General features: G+C 38.0%; 1 protein-coding gene across 1 annotated transcript; it reads right to left on the bottom strand.

Moving 5' to 3' along the window:
* Positions 1-7,369: 7,369 nt before the first annotated feature.
* LOC137283913 (WSCD family member CG9164-like) lies at positions 7,370-9,649 on the bottom strand. The gene is made up of 3 exons (XM_067815588.1): positions 9,364-9,649; positions 8,446-8,703; positions 7,370-7,770 (listed from the first exon to the last, which is right to left on the bottom strand). Exons 1-3 carry the CDS (start codon positions 9,647-9,649, stop codon positions 7,370-7,372), a joined length of 945 nt encoding a protein of 314 aa, XP_067671689.1.
* Positions 9,650-12,406: the final 2,757 nt, after the last annotated feature.

Consider the following 12,406-nt stretch of genomic DNA (forward strand, 5'->3'; position numbering starts at 1 on the left):
CTGTTCATATAATCACTGTCAGTTACACACATCGCTCGTGAAAAGATAAGTACTGTAAATCCATCTAACAATAACACTTAAAGAGACATGAAATAAAAATGATATCACACTTATATTTAAGTTGTATGTAAATATTACAGTGCTACTACAAACAAATTAATGTGATTATTAATGTTTTGTCACCGACGGATTAGTTTGAAAACTGTTTAGATTAGGATTACTCTCATGGAATAGTTGATTATATTAAATAGTAACCTTAGAGTATTTGTTTTCCAAATTTGATTTAAAATACATTTATGCGGTAGCTTTATCCCAAGGTTATTTTTGTCTGCTGTTGATCGATCGTGGGCCCACTGGCATGTCGTGATTACACAAAGGCGATAAATTAATCAGAAACATATCATTATGTAGTCTCAGAATTATAACTCATGGTTACCTGGCGTCACAAAATATCTTATCTTGGAAAAGGAGATCGTTACGCATTTTAATCTCATTGTTATTCACAACAACGCATAATACTGTATGATGCATAGTATAGTATAATGCATTGTACAGTATAATGCATTGTATAGTATAATGCATTGTAGTACATGTGTATGTTTACACATAAATTGAAGACTTCTGTTTTTCAACGTTACTGAGACATTGTCTTAAAAGAATTCAAGTATGGCATACGAAGATATTGTCCTAACCTTTAAACAGACGGGTAAAAAATGGTTATCAAGTTTGTATTGTTTTTGTATTATTTTTTCATATAAATGAAAAGAATTAGTATTGTTATTAACTCAAACATAGTTAGGTCTGTTCAAGCATCACTCATTCCTGCAAAGCTTTGTGAAAGTAATCAGTGACTGTGTAAATTTGTTGAGAAATAACTTGGTTAAATGAGGACTAAGTGTAAAAATGATTATGTACATGTTGAAGAGTATATGTTTGCCACGAAAATAGGAAATTTATTAAGTTTCAAAGATGTAAGAAAAGCATCTGCAGTTGTTGTTGTTGTTGTTGTTGTTGTGTATGTGTGTGCAGTGCATAGGCGGATCCAAAAAAGGGGTGGGTGGAGGTGGGGAGGGATTCTTTCTCTTTAGCCTCCCTCCTCCCCTCTCTTCCTGCCGCTTCCACCCCTTTCAAAATTCCTGAATCCGTCCATGGGTGTGTGAAATGTTATTATTTTCATTTCGTGACGTTTTCAAACATTAATAATAAAACCAAGTAGAGAACTCTTCGGGTGCAAAATGAAGCATACAACTTGTTTAAGATAACTTGTTTATTGCATACAGCGACGTTTCCGTGTAGATTCCGACACCCTAATAAAGTTGAAAGTGATGAGCAAGTGATGAGAAGGGCACTTTTAACTTTATAACGGGTTCACTCTATGCAATAAATAAGAAGCATAAAGATAATGATGCTTACATTTTCTTTCACCAACTTTGTAGAAAGCCGATTAAACAAATCTTTGGGTGCTAAATGTAATTTATCAAGTTTTCAGTGTTCACTTGAAAATTAAATCTATGATCAACATAAGTAAGAGGTTAAGTTCCCCTTGCATATCATTGCATGACGTGCATCTGAAATACGAAAGGATAGGACTTTCAACCCCCAACCGAAGCACCCATTCACCTCCTCACCAAGGCGATAACAGTGCCACACCATATCTCGAAACATTTAATGGATGATATACGGTACCGTGCTGTAAGCAAAAGGTATATATGTTGTTTCTGAAGATTTTATTCTTACGCAGCTGAATATTATATTAACCATAAACCCATGCACACACAGGTAGCGGAAAATTACCATCATTTGAGAGAGGATTTACAGAAACTACATATCCGTATCATGCCACTGAGAATTTATGTTTTAACTGGTAGTACAAAAACTTCTTTCTGAATACACAAGATAGTAATCCAAACCCTCTTACAGCATTTAAACATTGTTTAGGTACGGATATATGCAAACTGTGCCCTGATCAGCATATAATACAGATGTCCGTTTTGTTCAGCTGTTACCTGTTCTCTGTTGACAGTCGAGCCGTACCATGATATCAGCTGTGCCCATCCTTCCAGATTAAATGTAAAATTAGTAAACGGATCTACACTTTGACGTAGCCTGGCTCCCAGGTTGTACTGAATGCTGAGCACATGGACGTATACTAATTCTATGCTCCAAATAGACAAGTGTAGATAAGCGGACAGTAGGACCCGAGTCAGATATTCTACATTTATTTTTTAAGAAACTATCATTGAAACTGTTATTTTTAACCTTTGGCTTGTTTCAAAGCACTGAGTCCCCAACACCACACAACACCACCGTTGTCGACCTTAATATATATGTACAATAACATTTGGGAAATTCAGCTTCTGAAATGGTGACATTATCTCGCATTAAGTTATTTCATTTGATCAGTATTGGTAGTATGCTTTTATTTTCATTTGGTTAAAAATGTAAAAAAATATTTGTTTCTTTCATGAACATGAATTAATTTAAGACGATTATAACGAGCAGTTTTAGCTCTGTATGGCAGCTATTTTAAAACGAAATTCAAGGTATAAACAACTTTAATTACATTGTCAGAATACGATGTTTTTTTTGTTACAACAGCGCGCGTGCTTTCAAGCGTCACACGCGAACCCAGGTAAGGACAGCCTCACACCTGCTTCACGCATTTTATTGATCAACATGCACGCACCCGAGGGGATAGCGTCTTACCTGCCGGACAGGTAACGATACAGGTGTTTGCTGATCACCTGTGTAACAACCAAAACACGAACCCCCTGGACCCGTTCATTGTACTTTGCCTATCTCCAGGCAGCGTTATCGATGGGAGTGTTAGTCGAAGGGATTCTTCTAACCTGTTAGTAAATTTGATTTGCCTCGTACTCATTAAAGATTCATCAATATCGAGAATCTCGAATCTGCATTTCTTCAAGTGCAAACTGGCATATGGATTCTATAGAGCAGGTGTTATCGATATTGTTCCAGTTTAACTCTCTTCTTAATTTTCACGTTAATATAGGAGATAAAATGCGGTTTGTATCAAGCATATTTTCTACTTTTGTTTAAGTATTATTACTAAATTTATACATATCCATTTGAAGATCAATGTGGACTCAAAGTTTAACAAATATTGCTACAGTTAGCATATAATTAAGTTTTTATAATTGTTTACCTCTGTAAAATGCAAAAAATAAAATTAGTAATACCAATTATGTTTCTGTCTTAAGATCAAATTATGTAAACTATTACACAAACATTACAAACGATATTGATTTGAATATAAAAATGTGTACAGTTGTACGACAAACAAATATGTGTATATTACATATTGTGGATTGTGGGTATAATGAATGGGTATAATTTACCCGTATGTCCAAACGACGTCTCCGGGTATAGTGGGCCTTGGTCATCTACTGTGACAACCTGTTGTTACATTAGTCAGTGCCCCCAAAAGGACTAGATCTGACCTTTCCAGTAGCCTACATAAAGTCTGACGCCATGGTTGGGATGAGCGGTTCGCGTGACACCTTTCACCGAAGGACAATTGGTAACATCCGCCTGGGCCCCAGACCTCAATGTATGGATTATATACTTAGTGTTGACCCCGAGGACATACAACTGAGAAATGGATCTAAAACATTTGACTGTACAAATGACAAGTGTCTGACTCTTTATTTGGCTGTCATGTCTTTGGACTAATGACTGACTGTATGTGTTTTATACCATGGCCGGCCCAATTTCAAGTGCAAAATGAATTGCGGATACACAGTTGTGGAGTTGTGGAGTTACATTGCTGTTGCAAAAAAAGATTATTATCACACACACACACACACACACACACACACACACATATATATATATATATATAATAACTACATATAATCTCTAAATATAGATATTTTGATGAAGAAATAAATAATGATACATTTTATCACGACAAATGGTTCGAAATACGTGATATTTCTGCATTTCTTCGGGTCCATTCCGGCAGTACGCTGTTATGTTAAGAGAGACTTTATTAATAAATAAAAATATATATTATAACAAGATTTTTTTGTTCATTTTGCTGATAATGTAGTTATTAAAGTATGAGCAAATAGCATTTACAGAAGAAGAAAGAAAACAGAACAAAAATATGTTGCACACACCACTGGTTGTTAGTTTATTATAGAAAAACGGATACTGTGGTACAGCTAAACATCTGACCAAGACATCGTGAGAGTCCGCACGTAGGTTGGAAAAGCCTGTTTACGTTTATGACAGATTTCCCGCGCTTTCCTCACAATTTACAGGTAAACATGCATTTGTGAACTTTGGATGACCCATGACGTAATCACCAGAGTCTAAACGGCAGACATCACTCAGCCCGCATCGGCAATGGCCGTAACTTGAGGAGATGGGGAATGCAGGTTTACAGGAAGAGATCTCGTGTACAGCTACCCTTGTACCATTACAGATCTTTTATTGGAAGTGTTCAAGATGTAACGTTGAGAAATTATGGAGAGTTTACTCGGCCAATTTCAACTCCTGTTTGTACAGATCAGCAGAAATGTGACCAATGTGTGAAAACATTTACATAAATATGTGTTGTTTCAATGAAATGTAATTCACACAAAATCATTCAGTTTATTGTCATGCCAATTACATACCAGTGTAATATAATATAAAACAAATCTGAAGTCATAAACGGTTAAAAAAAACCCGCCCAATACAGTGTGACATAGAGCCCTTGTTTCACTGTACAATCTCACCATATCACCTGGACCTTCGCTTAACCTCTCTGCAGGGTACAGCACTGTAATGAAGGCTAGTCGGAATGGACAGATATATAGATATCATACAGTGACCGCTATAGACTTTGGGCTACATTCCAACATGTAAACTTGGCTGTCATTACATAGAACCATTGTATTTTTCTGACAGACAGGGGTTGTTTTTGGTTGTTGCTTTTGGGGTTTTTTTCCTATTCTTTTCATCTAAGGGACTGTGTGCCTAAGTAATATTCGTTTTGCGTAAAGTCTAGACAAGTTTTAACACAAAAAGATAGCAAATCTGCATGGGAAGTGACATTATCGGTATGTTTGTTTCTTGTGTAATAAACACAGTCCTGATTTACACACTGCCTCAATGGTGCCGTGCACCACATGCACCACATGCACCACATGCACTATGCATCACTTTCATACCGTGATATCAACAGAGATATTCTTTATACACAACTTACACATTTGGTGCAGTGCAGTCATGAATATTGAACGACAGTCAAACGTATGCACTATGTAATCTCTTTCAGGAAATAGTTTAGCTCATTTGGGAAACACTTTATGTGATAAAGGGAACAGTTCGTCCTGGTTATGAACTCAAACAAATGTGCAGTATAGGAACCTGGATGAAACGATGAGATGTATGCATTGCTCAAAAACACCCACTATACCATTAGAGAATAGAGGCAATTTGTTGACATGCATGCAAACATATAGGTAACACATAGAACACATATTTTTGAAGACTAAAACCCCAAACATATAAGATCATATAATATTTATACAGTGTACTTAATTCATGATCAAGGGCTCGGGTTTTAAACTTTCAGAACGAAAGAGACGATAAATTTTAAAGATGTTATAGTATCTTTGAGGTGCGCGAAACCCAGCATTGGTAGCACCCGACGCCCGTAGCTAGCTTCAGTCGTGAAAAGCGAAATGTATACATATGCACAGTCTAGACCGAACAATGACCTCGAAAAGCAGAAGCTGTAATTTTTTTAAACTTTCGTTTCAGCCTTTTTTTCATTTTGCAAAATAGCCTGATTTAAAGTTTCAAATACATACAGGATATGAGCAAATAACGAATAAGTAGATCGCATTCCATTTGCGAGTATTATCTTATTCCACGTGGCAGGTGATATTCAGTGACTGTCAGCTTTATCAACGCTTATGTCGAACGTGACATTTTGCACGTGCTATCCCTTGTAATCAAGCGAGAGGAATCGTGGCAGACATCTTGTTTATCTTGACCTCTGACTTGTCGTCTGCTCACAGGCTGGAATTGAAAATATTCCTACGCGCCGGCTGATTTCTTTCCGCCATATGTATAAATCTGTTCGAAATGTGAAAAATAAACGTCGCTTTGATTTAAATGGAAAATAGCAGGGTTTGCGCTTCTGGTGTGTATTTACATTTCCAGATGCATTTATTTTGCCCTTGCATTTTTCTATTTGTTTATTTCGTTTGAAATGCGCCTAGATGTTTCTTGCTTTTGATAGTATGTGACTGTGTCGAGTCCCGGGGAGGTAATTCCTTGACTCTTTTTTCAGCTTCTTTTTATTTCTAGACACTATCCGGTATCATAGTGAGAATTGTTCTCTAACGAAATGTCCCTTTTGATTTCAGTCACATCTGAATGACATTGATAATTTTGCTGAACAATCATATATAAAAAATAGTGTCTGAGATTTCACAGTAGCAAAATTCGTCACCAAGTATCAATTACTGATCTATAAGGGCTCCATATCTGCTAGTCCATCAATCCATTCACCTGGATACTGCTCCGTTTTACTCTATAAACACTAACGGTCAAAGCTCAGGCATGCTAGAGTTATCTCCCATTTTATTTCAATATTTTACTGACGCTTCTACGGATTTGTTAAACGTGAAAGGGGCCCCTGCACTGTCATATTATATGGTGGCTTCTAACTGGCCCCGATTTCTCGAAACAAGCTTAAGTCTGAGTTTTGACTTAGATCTAAGTCTGAGAGTTTCAAGTTGTGAAACCCAGTTTGAGATTTGAATAAAAACTTAAGTTTGTTACGAGAAATCGGGGCCCGATCTTGGTAGATGCCCACGACCTCTCAATTGAACTGGAATGTTGTGACGTGAATCGAGTGTTACCACAACCCCTATTCCATCCCTGGCACCGCATGGTTGGTGAAACATTAGTTCCTTTGAAAACTGTATAGCCAACGGTCACTAGAGAAAATAATCTGGATACAATACCAGTAATACTCAGTTGCCTAGGCGATGAAAAGATAATACATAAAAACAGCATAAAATATTGATTCTTGATAAACAGTAGCTTAACAGTGTAAAAAGAAAGAAATCGGGCTCTTTTCTAATAAGACAACAATCATGTATAAAAGAAATCCACAAACACAAAAGACCAAAACCAAAATAAACGCATTTATTTACACAATGCGTTTTCATTTCCTCTTTCAGCGAATGAAGCACAATACTCGTGAATATCAATTGTTCACTGACCTGTTCACGTTTTATTCTCTTCACCACGAATGGCAGTGATATTGGTGACGCGGCGTAAAGCAATAACTGTTCATTTATTCACACGCATTACTCCACATATATTCATCGTATACACAACGTTATCCCCTCGTAGTTTTATTTTTCGAGCTCTTATAAAATGCAAAATTTATTTTCCATGACGATATGTTAATGTTCTGGAGAGGAAATCTGTGTTTTAGATCAGCTTGCAAGATGTCAATAGCTTTGTTAACAGCCCGCACTTCTGTAAAGTCGTAGAAAAAGTTGGTATGCGGTTGGAATGACCTGTCTCTTCGAAAGTGGCCTTCGTTGTGATGGAGAGCGCAGTCTACGTTGACTTTGAGTGACCCATCGTCCAGGAAGTCTGCAATGTGAGACAGCTGGGATCTCAGGTCCGCCTTCAGGTCATCGAACAGAACGACCTTGACATTCGGGCACCTGAGCCAGTTGCTATAATATGGCTGCCACTTCTTACAACTGTCCTTGAAAAACTTGTTCCAGTCTACAATACAAAACGGGAATCTTTGTTTTCGTTCGAGCAAAACTAATTCTAATACAGATACTCCATATGAAATGTTCGATAGATATTTATGTAAGCTGTGTATAGAGTTAAGATATTTTCGTCTTCAGCATAACACAACAACCATTTATTCAACGATGTGATCATATGCCTTCAATGACCTCTCTGTTTGATAAAGATGCAGTTGGATACAAATTCCAGGATGGGGCATCCCTGCAATTTGAAACGCTGGCGACCACGCTCCTCCATTCTGGGACACCTTACGTCACCATTCGATCCTTTCCGTCAACTCCAAACATATCCACGAGTAATACGAGTTCTTCACGAATCACGGAGACACGTTTCAATTTAAATGGAATTATACACTGGAAAAACAGTCATATAAGTACCAAATCCCTAACTTATTTTGTCATGTATATGTTTCTATTAAAATGGTTTAGAGATTAAGGAACCGTTCATAATTGATGGCTGGGGGTGATGATGATTTTTATGGAAAAGCATGTACAATGTGAATGACATCCCTAAAAAAACGCCCCCCCACCTCACCCCGACCCCCATGTCATTTAGCCTCGTGTACAAATTTGCCGACCACCCCTTTAGAAATGTACCAAACTGATCACACACACAATCACACACACAAACTTGCAACATACTCACGTTTGATGAAGGTAGAGACGTATGCATGTGCGACGTGATCTCCTCCCATGTAGTATCTGTTAAACTCGGCCAGAAGAGTGTCGTACGGGTTCCTCAGTAGCAGGATGACTCTCTTTGAGGATTCCACCGAGGTTCTGGCTGAGGGATTGTAGTCGTTGTGAGTCTTCACAACAATGGTAGACTCATTCTTGACAAATTCACCGATGAAACCTTTCTCCAGCAGCTGCTTGTCTGACCAGTTGGAACCAGTGGCGTAACCTGTAGGGGTAGCATAGTTACGGTTAGAGGTTTGTCCCATAGAGCAAGGTGGATGTGTTATACTCTTCTTTCACTGATGTGGCCAGGTGATAAAAAACAGCAAAAACATAAAATAGCTACAGTGTATGGAACTAGCTTCTGTATAACAGAACCTATAATAGTTCAACCATTGGGTTCTAGCAGTTGGCGCGGTTTGTCTGGAAGTCTGGACCTGGTTTACAGAGCTGCGACCCCTTGCCGCGACAGAATCTGCTGATGGTGTGCTCGTTTCTCAAATTTGATCCGTATTATTTTAGGCAACAATGCCTGCTCGTTTGTACTTTAGAATCTGCATTACTTAGAAGGTCATGTGAAGCAACGTTTGTTATGAGCGGTCGATTACGTTTGTGATACATCTTTTACTCGATTCCAGCAGATCATTTAGTTTTAGTAGCCTCTTTAACGTGTGTTATATGAATAACAAACAAGACATTAACTACCAGAATTTCTTTGATGTTGTACAAGACATACAGTGGGTGTTACATATTTTGTACATACATTTCATGGGTAAGGGGGGTGGAGTGTCATTCACATTGTACATGCTTCTGTATGACAATTAGCATCACTCCTACCCACCCTCCGCCGCAAATTATGAACGGTTCCTTATGAGACATATTTTACCTGTCATCCTCTCTATAAGATATCGAAGCCAGGTGTTGCCAGACCCAGGGTAACTTGCAAACACCGTCAGTCTCATGGGCCGATCCAAGAAGCGGGTGGTGTTCGGGCATGTGTCAGACGTCCGGGTGTCTTTGTGTGATGTGTACCCATAGATGTCATAACCTTGGCGATAGGTGTAACTGTGGTCCTGGCGCTCTGATGTGTGTAACTGGATCATAAGAATGGCCAGAGCCACGCATCCCAGAACCAGGTGGACAGCTGACCTGCGCCGTCTTAAGGGGAACATGGCTGTGGGGATCTGTCCTTGACGAACTAGTTCCTTGTTAGAGGCGTCACCACTTGAAACATGTATAGATGTATAACGACTGCCGGGAAAGCGAAAGTATGCATATTGAAAATCGAAAAAAACATAATATTTGTCATGAGATAAATAGTCAGGAAACAGTCGCCGAAACCATGCACATTTGAGGTTCAGATCACAACTATCATACAAGGTTAAAATACACCATCGACGAACAATGAAATACAATTTCGCTCTGGCTGCTTTGGTGTCCAGTTTGTATTCAAGTTTCATTGTATCAAAGTCGTAAAGGAGGCATCGAACGCGCTGCTTTATCCCTCAAGGAACCTGTTATTATACACAGGATACGGATGCCAATGTTAATTCTGGAGTGAATGAGCGAGTTTAGTTTTACGCCGCACTCACCAATATTCCATGGCGTAAATTTTCGAAGCTCTCTTTGCGCTAAAATAGTCGTAAGTCAATGTTAATGTATGGCACTTACGACTATCTCAGGGATGCGAAATCTAGGCCCAGGTTATGGCGGCGGTCTGTAATAATCGAGTCTCCACCAGACAATCCAGTGATCAACATCATGAGCATCGATCTGCGTAACAGGGATACAATGACATGTGTCAACCAAGTCAGCAAGTGTGACCATTCTTCCTCGGTTAATTCATATATCTTTGAAATTAATAAAAGTGATATTTTGAAGGAGTTTATAAAGTCAGGTGAGTGTTTATCGTGAAAAGGGCTTTTAAGTGAAAGGATATGTGATTTTTTCTCGTAATGCTTAAGCTAATGTCATACAATAAAATAGCAATGTCAGTCTCTTTCGACATACTGCACTACTATAATATATATCGTCTTTATATAATACAGCATAAAATACTCACCAAGCAAACGCTAAGTGTATCGTGTGACTCCTGCTCCCATCAGTCATCTACAGTGGGGATTAATTAAGGGACTGTTCCATGTGCATATGGCGACAGGAAGTTGACAACCTGCTGTTGCGGAGTGCGATGTCAGAGGTAGCTTCACGGGTCTGCCTTTGACACATTAGACATTGCTTCACTGGTAAATTGCTCGATCTAATTTAACAGTTCAGATAGGGATCTGCACAGAATATGATTAGAATCTGAAGGAACAGATTGGGACATGGACAAATCGAATTTTCAGCTTTTACCCGATGATAGGTCAAGAACAAGGCATGAAACGTTGTGTTAATAGAACAGAAAGGAGAAAAAAAAGCCAGAATTTTCTTTAAATTGCCAGTTATGCATCTAGATTGAGATATGTCTAGGTAACAGTGCACACCAAGCGGTTGTTTACTTTTAAAAAAATTTAAAATAAACAGTTTAAGCTGATTTGCGTTATTTTTTCTTTCATTCTATTATTTTACCTTTTGACGAATATACATCTTGAAAAGGTACCAACTGTGTAAGTATTGATAGCAGTGAAAAGTCATTCAATTATCGGGAATCGAAAACCATTCGATGACATTTCTGACAATATCAGATGAAGGAATACAGTGACTATTGGTTAGTAGTACACTTTTGCCTCTATGTATCACAGGAATTAACAGTGCTGATAACCGGGTTTTGTGTGTATCTTGACCAACCGGTGTCCGTCGTCACAAACAGGACATTTGAATCCCCCTATAAGTTACGTTACATGTGATATGATGTAATCCCGCTACGAAAGTCATATCACCCCACTACGCCTCGGTGTTATTTTGCGAAAAGGTATCATGTTCATCTGGAGCGCCAAAAGGTCGAAGGTCACTATGGATATATTTAATGAGTTGAGTTATATTTAAAAAAATTGTTACGTTGTTTATATGCAGGGAACAAAAACTGATGAGTTTAAAATACCCAAATCCTGTGATGTGAAAAGTAGTTCAAATTCATCATAAGAAGGATCATTACAAAAGGAATCAGGCCAAATTGTTTGCCGAAGATTATGTGTAAAAAGTAAAGGATGAAACTTCGAAATCAAGTAGTTGTTTTTTTTATTCATATCCAAAACAATGCTGCTTTAATAACTGTTTTACTTGTAACAAGATGTTCCAATTTCTGCTTGTCAATATTGATAAAGATAAGCATTTGTTAAAATTTTATTACTTTCTGTTGAATCAGTCGTACCCTGAAATTGATGATTCTCACAAATTTGTTTTACTTTCGGAGAATTATGACCTAATTCACCACGAGCTAAAATATGTGGAAGTGCTCTAGGAAGATGCATTATTTCCTTTAAGGATTTATCGTGTACATAAAGACTATTCTGGATAGGGGAGGATGAAAACCTCAAGTTTCCACAACACACATCAACACAGGTGCTAGTGACAAAATATTCGACATACGGATTTCATTTTCCCGTGGTATGGCTTTTGTGACTGTATAATGGGCCCGTGGCACCTTTATTGAATATTTATTTATCATTCACAACCAACCAGCAAAAGCGAAAGCATTATTAAATGATGATTGTGCATAAAACTGTTTCGTGCAAAGGTGAATGTAACACAAGTACAGAGCAACAACATGCAGCGAGTTTTCATTCGCCAGGGAGATTACCACGGACCTTCTGATGTAATGTAAAATGTTTGCTTTCCAATGTGACATACATCTATGCCATTTACTCAAATGAATTTCTCATCTGAGTCATTGCAACTCTTAACATGTTTACTGAATTCGCCCATTCATGTTAGTCAACTCGCGAACGGAGATAATTTTATGAGCGCTTCAAATACTTGATAGGCGCTCT

The sequence above is a fragment of the Haliotis asinina genome, chromosome 5 (assembly GCF_037392515.1).
Source record: "Haliotis asinina isolate JCU_RB_2024 chromosome 5, JCU_Hal_asi_v2, whole genome shotgun sequence".
NCBI classification, from domain to species: Eukaryota; Metazoa; Mollusca; class Gastropoda; order Lepetellida; family Haliotidae; genus Haliotis; species Haliotis asinina.